Here is a 21,143-nt window from a genome sequence, read left to right as displayed (position 1 = left end):
ACAGTATGCCTTCAATATTTGCAGACTCATGGTAAATCCATAAAGTCAAGGGAAATACAACTGCTTCTTATAAAGCTAACTTCTGACTCTGTTTTGCTGTTTTGCCCTGCTGGTGGGGTAATGCAGTTTCAGGTTTCACAGCAGTTCCTTGCTTAAGAGTGCCATAAATCTGGTGCACATATTTTACAATACATGGTCATTCAAGCGAGTGTATGCCAGCAGGTAAGCTGGCATGTCACCAGCTGGGATCAAAGTATTCTTGTCTTTAGCCACTGCTCTTTCCTAAACTGAGGTATGAGCATCTTGGCTGAGACATCTGTCCACAGTCATCATCTCGTGACCACTAATCACATGCCACCCATGCACATACGTGAGCTTTGCTGTCCATTAGTAGGTCTTACCCAGCTGACTCTTCTCACAGCAGGCCTTTGAGATTCTGGGGTCTGGAGGCTCAGAGTGAGCAGAACTTTCCCAGAGGTGCAGAGATAATGACTGGGTTGGGTATGAACCAGGGTGTATCTAACTCCAGTGCCTCTTTGCATTCTTGAAATGATGGCTGACTGCTACAGAACAGCCCAATGCTACACTCTGATAACCCAGCATCCAATGGGCCCAGACTCTGGCTCCATGCTTCTCAGAGCCAGGACGGGGCTGTCAATACAATCTTCTCCAAGACAGAAACCTGAGGCAGTGATCAAGATGGCTTCCATAATGATGGAAGCCATAGTCACAGCTGCATGTGTTAAAATGTCCCAAATTTTCTCTCTGAACAAGCTGGTTTGTATTACCAGTCACACTACATGCATTGAAGATGTAACATGATGGGGGAGGGGTTTAACTCTTCTATCTACATACAAAAGAAAAATTACTTATAAACGGAAATTTCCATTGGAAAAAAATCTCATTTGCTTTTAACAAGAGACATTCAATTGGTGCCTAAGAAAATATTTGAAAGTCTTGTCTGAAGTACAAACAAGTTGATCCCGGCCAATAAAATGTTAATGGCTTTTCTTTAAGTATCAATCTATTGAACAAATGCTAAGAATGAAAGCTGTAGACACATCACGATTGACATGTCCTACTGCTGCTGGACTTATTTGATTCTAGGAAAATGATTAAACCAATCCTCAGGTCCCAAGGAAATGCATCAGAATGAATATATAGCAGTCTATCATCTACCTATCTCTCATCTATCTATCTACCTATCTATCTATCTATCATTTACCTACCTATTTATCATCTATCTATCATCTATATCTACCTACCTATCTATCTATCTATCTATCTATCTATCTATCTATCTATCTATCAGCTATCTATCCTTTATCTGTCTGTCTCTCACAAAAGAACCATGGAATCTTTTTCTTCACCTTCTCTGAAGATTAGCTTTCTTCCTTTAGGAACACAGATATACTTAAACTCCATTTTTCCCTCAAAGTACAGACCCAGAGACCCTAGAAAATCAATACCACATTTTGTATATGTTAACATTCTAGATTTTGAGAGGTTAAATGATTTTCTGGAACAACAAATGCTATCAATATTTCAACTTAGTAGGGAAGGGTCTGACTTAAAATGAGAGGACCTGGGTCCTCCTTCCCACTCAGAAGTGAATGGGTCAGAAAAACCTGAGTGTTGGACTGGATGTCTTGAAAAGTCCTTCTCCATTTGAAGGGGCTATCATTCTCAGTCCTGAGCACCTGCTGCTCACTGTTGGTTATCTTTCTCACTGCCTTCCCATCTCAAGAGGCGAGTTTGGGGCTGGAGAGATGGCTCAGTAAAGTACTTGCCTTGCAGAAAGACCTGAGTTTGATCCCTAGAACTCATGTTAAAATAAAATAGCCAGATAAGTTTGCTTGTAACCTCACTGCTATGGAAGCGAAGACAGAGGAATCTCTGGGGCTAGCTAGCCAGGCAGCCCAAGCTATTTGCAAGATCTGTACCAGCAGAAGAATGGGAAATCCCGTCTCAAAACAAAAGGGTGGATAGAAGCCGAGGAAGCATACTTTAGGTTGTCTTCTGCACCTATCCCACAAACACGCACATGACACGTTCCTACTGCTTTATCTGCAAAGTGGAAACTGTAACCATATATACCACACATGGCCACAGCAGCGGCATTAAATAACACTCCGTTGTTAATACAGTGTTTGGCATCTGGGTGCTCAGCATATAGAAGCTGCCTTTAATATCAACATAAAGAGCCCAGTGATGGTATCTTCTCGGACAATAAGGAATTTCCTTCTGTGCGCAAGTAAGGCCCACATGGTGGCAAAACCATTGTCTAGGGCTATGCATCTGGCTTCAAACAAAGAGAAAGATCCCTTTCTTGTTCTCTCACTGAGAGTGGGAGCCCATCACATTGTGCTTGCTATAGTGTGGGACTTCTAGAAAGCTCCTTGAAGGGGGGGGCCAACCTACGTGCCAGGAACATTTCCACTCTTTCCCCCCTCTCTCTGCCAGGGACGTCTGCAGCCCGTCCTGACTGAAAGAGTAGGGGAACACTTTCGTAGACCCAGTCTGTGGGCCAATAGCCAACACCAGCAACCACTCACCTCCAAGTTCAAAATACAAATCCTAGCCCGTGCACCCTCCCAAGCACACTGCTCTCTGGCCGTCACATATGTGTATAGGACTTCCCAGCCACTTCCCCTTGACCACTTAGGAGTACCAAGAAAGGCATTCCCTTGAGATTTTTGCAAAAATGTCCCAACTGTCTTCCAAAGCCTTGCTACTCAAAGTAGGGCCAACAGCCAATATTAGAGTCGCTGCCTGGGCCCATTCTGGACCTACCGAGTCACAGCTGCATCTTAAGAAACCCCCAGTGACTTCCAAATGCAAAGTCTTAGGCTCCAGACTAACTTCCAGGTTCGGCTCTCCTGGGCTTTGGCTTGTTACATTGCCCAGACCAGCTTCCAATTTGCCACCCTCTGACTCAGCTTTCCGAGCCCTGAGGCCACAGGCGCATATGGCCACAAGGATGTAGTTATTCCTCTTAAACCCTGTCGCCAACACAACCCTGCGTATGTTCTAAGCAGTGTGTTCTCCTCACGCCTCTCTCTCCTTCTCCAGCCCCTGCCACAGGCTGAGTTTCAACTCAGCTCAGCCTGGCACTTCGGGCTCTCTATGATGGTGATCTTAGGAATGCCCACCAACGTGCCCGTTATGTATGTAGAATTTTTAATGAGTATATCTGAAAACCAGCACAGCCCTTAATTTTGGTTTCCACATTAGCTATGAGGATAGTGATATAAACACACACACACACACACACACACACACACACACACACACACACACACTATTTAGGGACTAGTCAGATGGACAGGATTTTAAGAAGAAATAAAACCAGATGATGGGAAACTGTTAAGTGCTAGGAAGCAAATGAAGAGGCCAGTGACAGAAAGATAGACAGGCTGCTCCAAAAGCCTTAAGAATAGGGGTTCGTTTGACAAGCTGGTATGGACAGTGGGCCCAGCAGGAGAAAAGGTGTTTAAGGGCCAGAACATGGGACTGACCATTTCAGACTAACCCAGAAAATAGATACCCCAGGAAAGACATACATCAATTAAGGAAAATGCCTGATTTCCTTCTGTGGTACACGTTTGGTTCCACTTAGGAGTTAGAGAGCAAGCACGCTCAAGGGGCCCTGAAAGTCCAGCCTTGGAAATAGGACTAAGTAAACCTGGGATCCCAGCTGGACCACTTCCTGGCTCTGGACTCCCTTGCCCTCTAACCTAGGCTTCCTGGGATAACCGGTAGGCTTTCAAAGAGAAGCAACTTTGCAGTTGTCTCTGGGGGTAGGAGTCAAGGGGGGTGCTCGTCCCCCGCGTGCTGCCACCCACATCTGGCTTCACCTGGGTTTCTGCGTTCTGTGATTACCCCGCTCTGTTGCTGCCCATCATTGCCAGCTTTCAAACAGAAGGTTCATCCCAGACATCCCTGCCTCCTCTTCCCCCAGGCCTCCCAGACCCTGCCACCCCAACGTGTCCCCAGCTCCCGGCCACAGTGACCCCAGCGCTGGCGCTTGACACCGCCGCTGCCGGACCCCCGTTTACCTGGGGCCAAACGCGACTTGTCGCCACCTCGCGTCCTGGGCCCTGCCTCCCCTCCCGGCTGTCGCAACGGCGCCCCCAGCCCAGCCAGGCCCGGTGCGGCGCGGGATGCCTCGGCGGGACTGGCGGCGGCGGCCACGCTGCGCGCTCCGGCGGAGGGGAGGGGGCTCGGCGGCGGCGGCGGCGGCGAAGGCGGTGGCGAAGGCGGCGGCAGCGGCAGCGGCGGGCCCCGCGGGGGGCAGAGCCAAGAGGCGCGGCGGCGGAGGAGGACCGGGAGGAGGACGCGGAGCATGCGGGGGGCTGCGGGCCTGCCCGCAGTGAAGCCCGCCGCGCCCAGGGCGCAGGGAGTGGCCGTCGCCTCCCGCGCGCACCGCGACTGAGATGGCGGCGGCGCGGCCGAGGCGCGCGGAGCCCCCGGGGCAGGGCCGGCCGGGCGCGGGCTGACAACCCCGCGGGCCCGGAGAGCTAGCGTGGCGGAACGCAGGCCCGGGGCGGCCTACGGCGAGCGGCGAGGGCCGGCGGGGAGGAGCACGGCCGCGATGGCGAACGCTAGTGAGCCGGGCGGCGGCGGCGGCGGGGCCGAGGCTGCGGCGCTGGGCCTCAGGCTGGCCACGCTCAGCCTGCTGCTGTGCGTGAGCCTGGCGGGCAACGTGCTGTTCGCGTTGCTCATCGTGCGGGAGCGCAGCCTGCACCGCGCGCCGTACTACCTGCTGCTCGACCTGTGCCTGGCCGACGGGCTGCGCGCGCTCGCCTGCCTCCCGGCAGTCATGCTGGCGGCGCGGCGCGCGGCGGCCGCGGCGGGGACGCCTCCGGGCGCGCTGGGCTGCAAGCTGCTGGCCTTCCTGGCCGCACTCTTCTGCTTCCACGCGGCCTTCCTGCTGCTGGGCGTGGGCGTCACCCGCTACCTGGCCATCGCGCACCACCGCTTCTATGCCGAGCGCCTGGCCGGCTGGCCGTGCGCCGCGATGCTGGTGTGCGCCGCCTGGGCGCTGGCTTTGGCCGCGGCCTTCCCGCCGGTGCTGGACGGCGGTGGCGCGGACGACGAGGACGCGCCGTGCGCCCTGGAGCAGCGGCCCGACGGCGCCCCGGGTGCGCTAGGCTTCCTGCTGCTCCTGGCCGCGGTGGTGGGCGCCACGCACCTCGTCTACCTCCGCCTGCTCTTCTTCATCCACGACCGCCGCAAGATGCGGCCCGCGCGCCTGGTGCCGGCCGTCAGCCACGACTGGACCTTCCACGGCCCGGGCGCCACCGGTCAGGCGGCCGCCAACTGGACGGCGGGCTTCGGCCGTGGGCCCACGCCACCTGCGCTCGTGGGCATCAGGCCTGCAGGCCCGGGCCGCGGTGCCCGGCGCCTCCTGGTGCTGGAGGAGTTCAAGACGGAGAAGAGGCTGTGCAAGATGTTCTACGCCATCACGCTGCTCTTCCTGCTCCTCTGGGGGCCCTATGTGGTGGCCAGTTACCTGCGCGTCCTGGTGCGGCCCGGCGCTGTCCCGCAGGCCTACCTGACAGCCTCGGTGTGGCTGACATTCGCGCAGGCCGGCATCAACCCCGTGGTGTGTTTCCTCTTCAACCGGGAGCTGAGGGACTGTTTCAGAGCCCAGTTCCCCTGCTGCCAGAGCCCCCAGGCCACGCAGGCTACCCTCCCCTGCGACCTGAAAGGCATTGGTTTGTGAAGCGCGTTCTGCCACCCAGGCTCCCTCTGGCTTCGATTGTGACCGCGCAACTTTCCCTTCTGTCCCGTGTCTGGTTTTTCTCCGCTTGGTGAGAATGGGGTGAGCCTTCCCAAGACTCTCAAAGTGGACACGCACTTGGATTGTATAGACCCCTGTTCTGGGGGCGGGGGAGGGGATGCCGAGGTCCAGCTCCATCCTCCTATTTAATTATACTTTCTTCCTGACAGTAGGCCCTGCAGCCTTTTTGTACTGGTACCGACTTCTTTTCTTCCACGTGTGATTTTTTTTTTTTTTAAGATAAAGGCTACACTGATTTTATTCATGCAAAGTTTCCTAGAGACCATGGCCAGTTTTCTACAGAGGCTATTTTTGACAACCTCAAGTGGCATTACCTTTGTGTTGCAGTGAAGGAGAGGGAGCTAGGGGATCTTCTGCTGGAGATGGAAGAGAGGGATGAACAAGTTGTCTAGAGTCCCCTCAGAACTGCAGGCCACAGGGCCAGGTGAGCTGTGTGCCTTGTTTGGGGGTGTGGGGAACTTCTCCCAGCGGTGACAATGAACTTTAGGAGAAAATGCAGGTGGGCAGGAGGGCAGTTTCTTTTGAGTCACATAAGGAGCAAGGTTTGGGGCCCTGTGTAAGTTGTTTTAAAACAATGCATCAGCAACAGCTGCTCTGTAGATCAATGTTGAATGGAAACTTGCTGTGGGACTGTGAGTTTTAAACAGTAAAAAGTGTTTTGGATAGTAATGTGGAGAAAAAAAAAACAGTATTGCATGTGTTTGTACCGATTGTGATTTGCGGATGGGGTGGGCTCTGGAGGGCAGAAAACTACAGGTTTGTTTGGGTTAGGGATTTGGGGATTCCCCCCCCCCCAATAAAAAAGTTGAAATACTTTTGTGGAAATGGCTCGTGCTGTAATAAGCCCGGTTTTACTCTGTATTATGAAGCTAATTTTCACTCTGAAGACTTGTCTGTGGTTAAAAAGATAAGGGATGTAACGGTGCCTCTCTCGGGAGACAAAACATTTTCCTGCGGTGTTTGCTAAGTTAGGTGGTGCTGTTCTACTCATGGCTGTTTTAAATGATTAATACGTACTATAATTTCAAATACTCTCTCTCTGTTAGACATTGTCACTTGAAACTGAACGACTACATTGCAAGTACTGTATAATACTTTTTGCTTAAACTGCTCTGTTTTTATTAATGTATTGCGTTTGGAAGATTTCTATCTGTACTTCTCTTTGCATTACACAAATATACCAGTATTTTCATTCTGGAGTGGCTGGGTTTGTGTTTGAGGCCAAGTCTCTTTAGTCTGTTGCTAAGTAACACGCACTGTCCGTTAGTGTCTGCTGTCCCATTTTAGGGGCTTAGTTTAGATATTAGCAGCTCTGAGAATTGGGAGCGTTTTGAGTGAAGATGGAGGTTAGTCATGGATGCCAGAAGTTGAGCTCTGTGGCTCTTCCTCTCCATGTTATTTTTTGAGACAAGGTCTCTCGGTCAACCAGAAGCTTGCCAATTGGCTGGAATGGCTGGCTAGTAAGCCCAGGGACCTTCCTATCTGTCTGTACCTTCCTATTTGTCTGTAATCTGGAAATTACAGATGCTCCCGGATTTTTACTTTTTTGGTGAGTGCTGCTAGGGATCTGCCCTTAGCCTCTCATGCTTTTACAGCAGGCGGTTTTCCACTGAGCCATCTCCCCAGTGCCAGCATTTTAAGTTTGAAGTACAAGATAAAAATGGTCAAATCTTTCTCATTAAATGAAAGAAATGCTGAACACACGTACTTTTTTAGGTTTTTTTTTTTTTTTTTAAGCAATGGGTTGGAGATGTAGCTCAGGAGAACATTTGCTTAGAACCTGAGAGGCCTTGAGTTTGATGCATAGGGGGAAAAACCCACTGATTTAAAAGAAAAAAAATCAATTTGACAAACTATTCATAATGGATGTTGTAAATATATGGTTTATTTTGAACATAACATTAACTATTAAACATTATGTCCAAGAGAGATGAACACTAAGGGCATGTGGCCAATCTGTCTTCACTAAATAGCATTATTTTGTTCTGCTTGTGAAAACTGAAAACACCAGTCCATTTGGAAGGCTCTTGTTCTCCCTGTGACCTCAGTTCAGGTCGAGTTCTATCCCTGGGTTTTCAAGGGTCATTCATCAGAAATCTCACTGAAGTCAAAGACAGAGGGGGCAGGGAAATTAATCCTCTCTCACACATGCCTGTTCAAGTGACTCAAGTTCAAGCCACAGAGGCCACCAAGGCCATGTTTTATTTATCAGCACCCAGCACACCACAGGAAACCACCCATCTCAGGATATCCCCTAAGCTAGTCCAGCCTAGGGCAGCAGCTAGGCCAGATCAGAGACAACCATACCTGTTGATGCTGGGAGTCCTGAGTTCCTGGTGTGTTTTCAGAGGCATTAGCCAGCCAGGCCTACATAGCCCGGTGGTTCCATTTGGGATGTGCTGAGTTGGGAACCCTTCGTCACGGAGAAGTCATCTTCTACATCCCTCAGTTGGCTCAAGACATCACTTACTTTTGACATGCTGTGTGTATAGACTTGCTTATAGAGGAAGGCACGGTTTCCACTGAGGATGCAAGTCAGAGCAGCAAGCGGCCAGCAAGGACCGGGCAGCTGTGTCCCGGATCGTCAGCTTATTGTAGCAGAGCAGGTACAGTGCACTTAAAGAAGACGGGCACTAGGATGGCTCATTTGCTAATCTGGGACATTAATTCAGCACCCCCCCTCAAGGGTGAGATGAATGACTTGTCCCGATGCTCAAAGCAACAGGGGAAAAAGAAGCTATGTATAGAAATTCTATCTGCATGTGCTGGCATGGATTTATTGAATTTAAAATAAGCAGCTTCTGGTCTTTGGTACCTTCTCTTTGGTAGCTTTGCAGCAGGAGTGGTGCCGTTATAAATTGAAACCTGACTTTCCCTTTTAAAAAAGTGGCTACTTCCAGCAAATCGGGGAGCAAATAACAAATCGGCAGCCATAATGGCATCCACAGTCTTTGGATCCACCTTGCAGTCTTACCAGAACCTGTCAGCTTTGTCAAATTTGTTTCCATGCATTTTATGGGCGAGTTCGTGTGTGAGCACATGATTGTGTGTTACATACAAGCCCATGATATGGTATACAAGTGGAAGAAAGAGGGCTTCTTGAAGAAGTTGGTTTTCTCCACTGTGTGAGATTAAACAGTTTCATCAGGCTTGGTGAGCAGTAAGCTGACCCATTTCTCCAGCTCACCCCTTCTTTCTCCTTTCCTTTTTTTTATTGCCCCTTTCTCCCACCTCCCCCTTTTCTTTTTGGGGGGTGGTGGTTTGAGACAGGATTTCTGTGGTAGCTCTGGCTGTCCTGGAACTCTTTTGTACACCAAGCTGTCCTTGAACTCAGAGATCTGCTGCCTCTGTCTCCTGAGTGCTGGGATTAAAGGCGTGTGTCACCACCACCTGGATCCTCAGATTCTTTTATATTATTTCAGCCCATCTTTCAGATACCCTGCCCAGAAGAGGCAAGATTCTAGGTCTGATTTGGGGCTTACTGATTGCTTGTTTTTGTTGTTGTTTTGTTTGTTTCTGGTGGTGGTGGTAGTGGTTTTAATCTAGCTGAAATAGCAAAAGAGATGTTTGGCCCTGGAGAGAACAGAACCCGGGCTGGAGCATCACATCAACAAGGACTATCTGGGTTATAAGCCAAGGTATTCTTTCAGGTGTGGTCTTCCTGATCAGATCCCGAGTCTTAATCCACTCAGATAACTATGGACATGGGGTGCTGTCCACTGGCTCTCCCAGCATGGCCGTCTCTGCTAGTCCTTTCTTTCCTGCAGCCTCCATAGGTACACAAGCCAACTTCCCCGTTCCTCTGCCATGTGTCTGCCTCTATGTCATTCTCATGGACAGGAAGTTCCAAGGAAGATGGGACCAAGGCAGAGAGCTCAGTTTAATTTTCAGGGGGATCACAGAGTTGGTGGGGTGTGCCATGTATTTTCCTAACAACCCTCAGGACTGCCCGGTACCGTCTTTGTTGTCCTAGGAGGGCATCTCGGGCTTGGCTCTTTAGTCCACCTCTGGGTCTCCTTGTGGACATACCTTCCTTGCTCCCTACAATTGCCTAGGGACTCCTCTCCATCTTATGTGCAACAGGTGAGTGTCTAAGGTGCTGTGAACACAAGGAGACTGTACAAATAGCAGAGCTCCAGGTCCTACCTGGACATCAGTTCTGTGTTGGACCCAGGCTGAGGACTTTAGAAAACCCTTCTTGACCAGCTACAATGTCCTGTACTCTGATCCCTCTAGGAAGGCCATGAGCATCAGCTCATGGGACACTTGGTATCTCCTCTGCCCCTCTCTTGTCCTCCAGGTCACCGGCAGTGTCACATATATTAGAATTTGTCCCCATATCCAAAGATCTTACTGCCCTGACACTTCTGAACTTCATTTAATCTTTCAGACCCAAAGAACGGTTAGACACAAAGGGTCAATGCCTGGCCTCCACACAGTGACCGGCTTTATCCCAGTGCACGCTGTGGGAGAGAGTCAAGGTGCTGCTGTAGTCTTGAGATTGCTTGAAGCAGTCAAGTACTGACTTCTTGTCTCTGGTGCCTAAAACTGTCAGGACACTGAGGTAGCTGACTCAATATTCTCTCAGGTACTTGCGAGGTACTTCACCCATGCGAAGAGCCAAGACCACTGACCTTTAGAGCCCTGTCTGTGAGGAGGGAAGTCGATAACGGGGACTCTTCTCAGCCACTGACACCTGGTCCTATGCCTGCACTGTGCCTCTGGGCTACTCCAGGAAGAAAGAAAAGTAAAACCAAGAGTTATCCGAATTTAAGAGATTCTTTCTCCCTTTTCGTTAATGTGAACACAGCGTTTAGGGTTGAACCCAGCTGGTAAAAAGTCCTATCTCCCACTTTTGCTCATTGCATTCCCTTTGGGGTGCTCTTGGATGAGAATATGATGCTTGAAGCCACAGCAGCCCAGGTGCCTTCGAACCAGGGGGATAGACACTGTGATGGCAGTGAAAGCCACAGACAGAGGATGCTCAGGTACCTGCCTTAATGCTCCTTAATCTCTGCCTCAGTGGTCCTCAAACTCCCTAATGCCACAACCCTTTTACACAGTTCCTCATGTCCTGGTGAACCGGAACCATGAAAACTATTTTCTTGCTACTTCGTAACTGTAATTTTCTTACTGTTCTGAATCCTAATGTGGCTATCAGATATGCAGGATATTTGATATGCAATTCCCCAAAGGATTTGTGACCCACAGGTTGAGAACTGCTGCGCTGGACTCTTAACTGTGAAGTGAAAACACCTATGGTTGGAGTTACTGCAAGGATTCCTAGAGCTCACTGTCCAACAAGGGTAACCTACTTAATGAGTCCCAGGCTACTGAGAGAGCCTGTCCTCAAAACAAACAAACAAACACACAAACACACAAACAAGCGAGCAAATGAAGTGGGTAAAGCACTTGCTGAGCAAGCCTGAAGACTAGAAGAGCAGAGTCCAGATACATTCATTCACCATGCAAGTACAAGGCAGGCATGGTGGCCAGACTGTAATCCCAGAACAAGAAAGATAGAGGCAGGATCCCGGAAGCATGCTGGCCAGCTAAACTAGCGCAACTGATGAGCTCTGCGTTCAAGTGAGAGGCCCTAACTCAAAGTATGTGGTGGAGAGCAACTGAGGAACACACCTGACATCTAACTCTGGCCTCCGCACATCTGTACCCGTGCACACCCACACACATACAAACATGCATACACACAGATGCATACTGACCGCATAGACAAAATTTAAAAAATTAAGTAGATAGTGCCTGAAGATCAACATCATAGGTTGTCCTCCAAGTTCCACACACATCCTCACACATAGGCACACTTGGACATACAGTACCGGCACAGACACACACACACACACACACACACACACAGATGGATACCAAAGTCATGCTTTCTACCTATCAGATTCTCCTATCTGCTACTAATAATCTTCACACCAGAAAAATAATGAAATAGTGTTGTTTAGTTTGCTTGTTTTTTGTTTTGTTTTGTTTTGCTTTGCTTTGTTTTATTGTTATTTATTTATTTGTTTGCTTTTGACATGGTCTTAATATGTAGCCTTGGCAGGCCTGGAACTCACGATGTTGATCAAACTGGCCTTGAACTCACAGAATCTGCCTCTACTCCTCAACTGTTGTGATTAAAGGTATGTCCCACTGCACCTAGCTTGAAATGGATTTCTCATTTTTATTATTACAAGATCAGTTCTATATAATTACATTGTAAACCCTTTGACCAATGGATGTGTAAATTCTAAAGGTTATTCTTCTGGTTTCATGTGCTATGTCTGGCCCACTCTCCCCTTTGCCCAGGCTTATGTGTTTGAATATTTAGCACGTCAGCTAGAAGATCTATTTTGGGAGGCTGTGGAACCACTGGCAAATAGAACCTTGTTGGCTGATGTAGATCACAGGGGCACACCTTGGGGGTTATAGCCCTCTTTAGTTTCTTTCCTACATCTGCTTGCTGGTCCCTCTCTGTGAGATGCTGCTGTCATGACACCCATAATCACAGACCCCACCCACCCTCCAACCGCCATGTCTTGGTGAATTATATTCACCTGGCATCCACAGGGCCTTCATGGTCTATCATGGTGAGTTATAGTCCCTGAACCGGGATCCAGAATAAATCCTTCCCTGGAGTTGCTCCTTTTGGGTATCATCACAGAGAATAGAAAAGTAACTGCTACAGTCATATAACTAATTACAGGAATCTGGGCAATGACATATACACCCACCCAACCAACACACAGGGAAAGTCAGCATGAAGCCAGTTCTGTGTTGGCCAGTGGGGGAGGGAACACAGGGGCAAGTGAGGCACAGTTTTCTTGGTTACTAGTTAATTAACTGGGGAAACTTGGCAAAGGCACCCAGAGTCATGAAGTAAGGCAGAACCTGAGAGATGCCAAGAGGGGATCCACATGGAGAGCCAGAATATTGCAGAGGCCAGACTTCATTCCAGCTTGTCTGGGAAAGGCTGACTAGCCTTCAGCTCTGGTTTCGCAGTTGACAAGGAAGAGAAAAACTCGAACAACAAATGTCCCGGGCTCCACTGTCCCCTCCTCCCCCGCTGTACATCTCCCGCTGACTACAGCAGCTCTCCGTTCACTCTGGAATCCATTTAAAAATTTATTTCTCTCAGTAAAATAAAATCACAGATTTCTCCCTTCAAAATTTCCTGTCTCTGTTCTATCCAAAAGCTCCAGTGCCAAGAAGGAACGGGGTCACTATCATGGGAGAAATGTGTTATGTAACATTCCCATGCCGGGACGCCGGGATGCTGAGATGGTGAGTTCTGTCCAAACTTTGCAGAAAGCAAACACATTTCCCTTGCAAGGACCACAGAAATGCCTCCTAGAACATGAAGGAGGAGCAGGCTTACACTGCAGGAAAGGGTATTTTGTGGTTGTTGTTTTAAGAAAGAACAGCCCTAATCAAGGGAAGGCTTGGGACCCTGTATCCTGATAAATAGCCTGAGACTTACACCTGGAAGGTGGAAGTCTGTTTGAATTATACTAAGAAACCGCAGACACATTTCAGAGGTATAAATACTGTCATCTCATTTCCTGATATCATTACAGAGACAGGTAAATAGAAGCTTATTGCCTCCCGGTTTCTGGGAGGAATCATTTAGTCAGTTACGAATTAAGTTTTAAGTGGCCAGCCTACAACAGTTGGGGCGAATACAAACTGTTAGGAACCTACTATACATTTAAACATTTCTTGAGTACAACTCTATTACCTGTAGAAGGCTGGTCTGCGTAGCCCCGTAGCCCCGTGGGAGGGACATCTTAGTGTTCTGCTGGGAAATGACATGTGAGAAGCCCCTGTGGTTTCTGGCTTGAAACCTGGAAAGAACAGAGAGACACACATTAGTTTCAAAGGAGCCTTGGAATCAGTTAAGCTTCAGCAACAGCTTACTAGTTACTGTTTCTCGATTTAATAGTTACAAAGTATGGGCTGGGGACGTGGCTCTTTGGCTACAGTGTTTGACACATAAGCATGGGGACCTGGGTTCTGACACCCAGCACCCAGGTAAAAAACTAAGGACAGCTGTGCAGACCTGTAAGCCCATGGTACAGAGGCCACTGAAAGCATTCTGAGCAGTCACCAGTCTAGATGAATGGGTGAGTTCCAGGTTACTGAGAGATCCTGTCTCAAAAAATAAAGTGAAGAGTGATTAAGGACGACACTGGAAAAGCTGTGGCCTTTGTCTGCACACATACATCTGCATAGATGCATACACTACACCATACACACACACACACACACACACACACAGAGAGAGAGAGAGAGAGAGAGAGAGAGAGAGATAAACAGACAGACAGACAGACAGACAGAGACAGACAGACAGAGACATGCACACACAGAGACAGAGAGACAGACAGACAGACACACACACATGAAAGACACACACACACACACACAGAGATAGAGATAGAGAGAGACAGACAGACAGACAGAGACAGACAGACAGAAACATACACACACAGAGACAGAGAGACAGATAGACAGACAGACACACACATGAAAGACACACAGAGAGATAAAGAGAGAGAGAGAGAGAGAGAGTGAGTGAGTGAGTGAGTGAGAGAGAGAGAGAGAGAGAGAGAGAGAGAGAGACTGAGAGCAAGGGAGAGAAATCAAATTGAAGGGAGAGGAGAAAAGAAAATCTATAGCAGAACTAGCGTTTTACTTTGGTGGTAGAGCCTGGGGCTTAGGTTCCATCCCCAGTCCTGGGGGGAAGGGTGAGAATGTAATTTAAAATGCACAAGATGATGAGACTCCCCATTTAATATTCCATGCTCCTCCTTTTTTTTCCACAATAGTCCCTGACTCTTATGTTGGTGTGCCCATATGCTGGGCAGAAGGAGAAAGGATTCCCACTGTGGGCTTGCATTCAGGGAAGTGGTGTATGTGGAGAGTGTAATTGGGCCACGAGGAATTCTTTAAGCTCACAGTTGAGATCAGTTTCATTTGCATATCTATCTTGAGGAATTATGGGATACCCAGAGCTATTTCTGGAATGCTGTTTGCATAATTGTTCTAATCTTTTATGAATACGGCGACATGTGTGGTCTGACAAAGGATTTTTGAAAGAAAATTTGTTAAGTTGCTTTATAAGGTTTGTAAAGATATTAGAATTAAATAGTGGTAGGTATATATTTAATAACCTGTTTTTATTGAAGGAACCCAATTACATAAAGCCATTAGTTGACTGCCAACAGTTTATTACCTTTGCTATTGTTGCTCGCCGAAAGTTCATAATTTACAGTTGATTTCTTCTTCAATCCCTCACCCCCAACACTTCTTGGATAGAATTAAATTCACTTAAACACCATGAGAAAATGTACAGTTGTTTTGTGACACCTCCCCATACACCCCCCCCATTTCTTAGTCTGTGGGCATTTGACATGTATCCGGCTCTGGACACTAGCTGCAAGACAGACTCACAGTCTCTGTGGTCTTCTCCATCCCTGTGTGCTCATGATCAAACCACCCGAGTTTCACCATTTCTAAAGAGATCCTTGCTTTACTGAGTCAGGGACCATCAGGTCTGTGAGGAGGAAATGCAGGTCTAGCCCTCCATAGTTTGAACATTCTCAGACTCCAGGAGGGAGAACTGACCTGTGACTGCCATGGCTCTCCACCTTCTGGTTCTATCCCTGAGCTAGCCAACCCTGACAACACTATGGAGGTTTGGTCTGTTGTTCTGCTACAATGCTAAATTCTGTACTCTTAATTCTCACATATACAAGATTTTGTTGTGCAAACCTTGTTTCTTAATTTTAAACTATTGGTTGAATAAAATTGGCTACACTCGATGGGTTACTGAGGGATTAGAGATTGGTAGGTTTTAAGTTACCTGGTTGGGGTGGAGAAGCGAAAGGAGAGGAGAGACCAGGAGGAGAGAGAGGAGAAGGTGCCACTAGAGGAGAGGTACCATGAGCACATGGCCAGGAGAAACAGCGTGTCTTTGGGGACACTGCTGGGGAGGTAACCAGTCCAGCAGTTAGAAAAGTAGGTTAGAGATTAACCCCCTTAATTGTCAAAACCAAGCAAAATAACTGTAGTCTGAGACTCATTTATTTTTAAGCTGGTCAGGGATAAGCCTAAACTGGTTCAACTACACAGGATCTTCAGCCCTACTTTTACCTCTTGGCCACATTAAAGGCTAAGACAGAAAGTCCTTGTTGTTGAGATGTGTGCCTGTTTGGCTATCACCACGTACCCACATAAAATCTGGGTGCATCACTTTTGGGTTTGGTCTGTCATCAGTCTCAACACCCAAAACCAATCTGAGGTCAGTGTGGGGTTGACTCTGCTTTCTGAAGGACAACCACTACAAACCGAGTGTCTTCATTTTTCAATTTTGGTTTTGAGACCAGGTAGAGCCTGGTCTACAAATGCTACCTAAGTAGCCTCAAACTTACTGTGTTACAAGAAGACCTTGAACTCCTGATTCCTCAGTCTCTAGCTCCTGAGTGCTGGGATCATAGCTATGTGCTACTATACCTGGCTACCATTGTTTTTATCTTTATTTTATGTGTATTGTTACTTTGTCTGCATGCATGGCTCTGTTCCATGTGTACATCTGGTACCCATGGTAGCCAAGGTCCTCCAGAAGAGTGCTCTTAACCACTGAGCCATATCCCCAGCACCTTACAGTAATTTTCAAAGGTTACACACTGCAGCTTAAAATGTAACAAAGTGATAATAACCTGTTAGAAATACTCAGCTTAACAGTTAGGAAAGAGATGATGGAGATGTTTACCTAGATGACTCCACAGAAGGCACTCGAGTGCTTCTTCCCACATTGAGGGTGCATGCATCAGGAGGCCCCAGGGATTCTGGCTGATGAGTCAACTCAACCAGCTTTCCCAGGTCCTTCACTGCCAGGGCCTTATGCCAATGTACTCGTCTCTCTCTGTTGGAAAGGAAGCTCAGTTTTCGTTTAGTAAAGTAAGGGAGACCACATCTGCTCCCTTCCGCTGCTCTGAATTTAAGTCACATAATCACACTTGGACACCTGGTAGACGGTCTCTGAATGGGGGAACAGTGAGCTGTAGAGGACACAACTCTATAGGTCTCTTCTTCTAGCCATAGGTTTCTCAGCTCTTACAGAAATGAAAAAAAAAAAAAAAATGATAGAGAATATTAACATATGCCATGCAACCATAAAAACATAGCAAATAATGCGTGCTAAGCATCTCTTGTTTGAAGGGCACCTTTTGGCTGCATTGAACCTTGGTAGACGGCAGGACAATGAGAGGGAATAATCACAGGGTAACACAGGTAGCTGGAGGAGGGGAGTCGTTAGGACCAAAGTTTGCTCTTTAATAAAAACCCTGTCTTAGGCTGTGACATAACACCATGAACAAGGCAAGTTTGGAAGGAGGGGTTTATTTTAATTTAAACTTCCACGTCACTGTTATCAAAGGAAGTCAGGACAGGAACTCAAACAGGGCAGGAACCTGGAGATAGGAGCTGATGCAGAGGGCACAGAGGGGTGCTGCTTACTGGGTTGTTCGTCATGGTTGTTCTGCCTGCTTTCTTATGAAACCCCGGACCACCAGCCCAAGGATGACACCTTCTACAGTGGGCTGGGCCCTCGCCTATCAATCACTAATAAAATGCTTACAGCCAGATCTTACAGAGGCAGTTTCTCAACTGAGGTTCCTTCCTTTCAGATGAACTGAAACTGACCAGTGGAACCCCTTTGATATCACCAGATTTTCATGAAGGTCAAACTCAGGCCATTAGGAGAGTGGTAAGTGCCTTTATCTGCTGAGACATCTCATCAACCCCTGCTCTTAAGAAAGTCCATGTTTGCTGAGCGATGGTAGCCAACACCTTTAATCCCAGCCCTTGGGAGCCAGAGGCAGGTAGACCTCTAAGTTCGAGGCCAGCCTGGTCTAGAGAGTAAGTTCAAAGACAGCCAGGGCTACACAGAGAAACCATGTCTTTCAAAAACAAACCAACAAAAAGAATGGGCATGTTTAAATTTTCCATAATAAAAAGTTTTGTTAAAAAAAAGTTTTGCTGATTGAGTTGTGTGTTTTAAATGAGCCAAACAGTCTCTTGCCAGCATTGTCTATGGAGGAATGCGGTCCGGGAAAGTTCTCAATAGTTCCTTAAACCTAACTTAATAAAACAGTTTTCTCCAAATTTCCTTGAATATCTCCAGTGGACCCCCCGCCACACACAAATTACTTGTATTTTAATAAAAAGAGACAAGCATATGAATTTGAACAACTGTGGAAGCTTGATTAGCACTATGGCCCAGAGGTTTAATCACCCCTTAGTAATGAACGTTACTCGGCCTCTTGTTCCTACACTGACCTACACGAGACAAGCTGAGAGCATCCAACTGGGCCACACTGTCTTTATACTTGTAAGGACCCCTCAGTGCCAGCTCCGGGATGGTTGGCATTTGCTGCTACTTTCTACTTTTTATGTGATTTCTGGAGACTATTCTCAGATTATTATCTTTGCACAAGTAATTGACCAACTGAGCTGTCCCTACAGTCTGCAAAGGGTTAACTCTTATGGTTGTTTTACCCTTTGAGAAGGAGATAAAATGTTTAGTCAAAAAGTATCGGGGCTGGTGAGATGGCTCAGTGGTTAAGAGCACTGGCTGTTCTTCCAGAGGTCATGGGCTCAATTCCCAGCAAGCACCAAGGTGGCTCACAACCATCTATAGGGGGACCTGACGCCCTCTTCAGACAGGCAGGTGTATATGCAGCAGAGCGCTCATACATTAAATAAATAATTTTTTAAAAAAGATTCAAAAATACTAAGTGGACACCAAAGAGCTTTAGACCAAAGCTCAGGTTTTCCTATCTAAGAAGCATGACAATGTCTAATGGCACCCACAATGTCTGATGGCACCCACAATGTCTAATGGCACCCACAATGTCTAATGACACCCACAATGTCTAATGACACCCACAATGTCTAATGGCACCCACAATGTCTAATGGCACCCACAATGTCTAATGACACCGCCAGCTGTCAGAGCTAGGGCAGGACACTGGAATCCTACCACAGTGTGCAACACTGCCAACTTCAAAGCCCTAGGAACTCATGGGACACAGGTACCTGGAAGTATGGATGGGTGGTAACTCCAGGGAACAGGCCACTGCGCAGCTGCAGGCATGAGGGTCCCAGACATCACAAGAAAGAAGGGCACAAAGACAGGCACTCAAAAATGCATGTGCAATCTGAGCATTTTGTCATCTCGAATCGCAGTGTCTATGCTGTGGACTTCCCACTTTCTTGCCCTTAGCCTTTGGTGACTAGTGCACATTTGAATACATGGTGACTTATGGGCCATTAGAGCAGAAGTGCTGAGAACCAAGGGCAAGAACTATTTGTCGAGGGGTGGGGGTTCAGACAACGAGTCACTTGAAATGTCCCCCTGGAAAGTCTACAATGAAGAGAAAACTGAGCTACAGGAGAGCCGCAGATCAACTGGGTAAAATCCTCCCTCTCACCATCTGCCTCCCCCAACCACCCCTGCCTACCTCCCCTACCTTGGGGTGGGAGGGTGCTGTTCACACTGTTCGAAAGTAGTGTACACACTACTGTGACCACCACTGAATTCTCCAGGGCAGCCGCCTCTGTGGGATTCCTTCTCAAATGGGAGAGACCAGTGGCAATCACACCAAGGAACTTGAAAAGATATTTCGCTTCTGCCTTCTATTTTAACTAGAAAATTGTCTCGTTGGCTGTTGTCACAGTAAGTGTGGCCTTTCCAGAGATGGGTTATCCTTTACTCTTTCTCAGTGGCTCTCAATTATAAGCATACCTTAAAGGGGAAGGGGTCTTTATCAAAACTCCTAGGCTTCATCCCAGACAGACCTAATTAACATACTGGAGGGTGGTAGCATGTCAGTTGGGCACGGCCACATGACTCTAATCCTGGCACTGGAGAGGCTGAGGCAGGAACATGATGGTTCACAGCCTGGCATACATGGTGACATCATGCCTGCCTCTGACACAGAGTCACATATTAATAGCACCTCTAGCAATGGGAATTGTACATTCCTGGTGTGTTTGGTGGGAGTAAAGATTGATTTTCTTAAAGATCCATTGACAGGGCTGGAGAGATGGCTCAGCTGTTTTAAGAGCACTGTCTGCTCTTCCAGAGGTCCTGAGTTCAATGCCCAGCGACCACATGGTGGCTCACAACCATCTCTAATGGGATCTGATGCCCTCTTCTGGCATGCAGCTGTACATGCAGATAGAGCGCTAATATATATACAATAAATAAATCTTTAAAAGAAAACTGATCCATTGATAAAAGACTGTCATCCTTAGGATATCTTTAGAAATGCCAGCAGAGAAATCTGTTGTATGGAATGTTGACTACAGTTAGGGTTACTTCCTCCATGGAGATGTTCAATGTCTTCACAATAAAGAATAGATATGTGAGGTAGGAATGCTAATTAGTACAGCTTAGCCATTTTATAATATACATATAACTCAAGATATTATGGATACCACAGACAGACATTTTATTTGCCAATTAACTGATTTTTTTTATTGGATACTCTCTGCATTTACATTTCAGATGTTATCCCTTTCCCCCAATCCCATACCCCTTCCCTATCCCCCCCATTGCCTCCATGAAGGTGCTCCCTCTCCCAACCACCCTTTCCCCCCTCAGCACCTTGGTGTTCCCCTACACTGGGAAATGACCCTTTGCTGGACCAAAGGCCTCTCCTCTCATTGATGTCAGAAAATGCTATCTGCCGATGTATATGCACCTTGGGCCCTGGGTCTCTCCATGCGAACTCATTGGTTGGTGTTTTAGTCCCTGGAAGCTGTGGTGGGTTTGGGTGGTTGATAGTGTTGTTCTTCCCATGAGTGATTTTTTTTCAAGAGTGAAAGATGTACAGATGTTAAAACACACACACACACACACACACACACACACACACACACACAAAATGGAGTAGGGAGAAAGACCACAGAAGAAATGAAATATCAGTTCCAAGGATATTATCTGAAATGTGTGACAGTGTGAAACAGGGTGACAAAAGGTTGTCAGTGGGTTTTTATAGTGGTGCATGATAAATATCACAAACGTCTTGTTCTTGAGGTTAGAAATAGTAACCTGCCTTTCATCCTCGAAAAACTAAGCCAGGGAGGAACAGGATGAGGTTTCTGATATGAGAACCAGAGGAAGATGGGATTGTTGGGATGACAGGAACACCAGAGCCTTTGGCTGTGGGAATAGTAGTTCGGACACAAACTTTTCCTTCGGTAAAACAACAAAGCCCAGGTTTTAACTGGAAGTTAGAAATGTTCTATGGACTGTGTCAATCAC

The 21,143-nt window shown here is 47.6% G+C and overlaps 1 protein-coding gene across 1 annotated transcript; it reads left to right on the top strand.

Moving 5' to 3' along the window:
- The first annotated feature begins 4,575 nt into the window (after nt 1-4,575).
- GPR27 (G protein-coupled receptor 27) lies at nt 4,576-6,775 on the top strand. The gene has a single exon (XM_080914587.1). The coding sequence runs from the start codon at nt 4,595-4,597 to the stop codon at nt 5,726-5,728; it is 1,134 nt and encodes a 377-aa protein (XP_080770713.1). The 5' UTR covers nt 4,576-4,594; the 3' UTR covers nt 5,729-6,775.
- The last annotated feature ends 14,368 nt before the right edge of the window (nt 6,776-21,143 follow it).

This window comes from Micromys minutus (assembly GCF_963924665.1).
Source record: "Micromys minutus genome assembly, chromosome: 3".
Lineage (NCBI taxonomy): Eukaryota > Metazoa > Chordata > Mammalia > Rodentia > Muridae > Micromys > Micromys minutus.
Note: the sequence above shows the minus strand (reverse complement) of the source record. Positions and strands in the feature narration are given on the sequence as shown.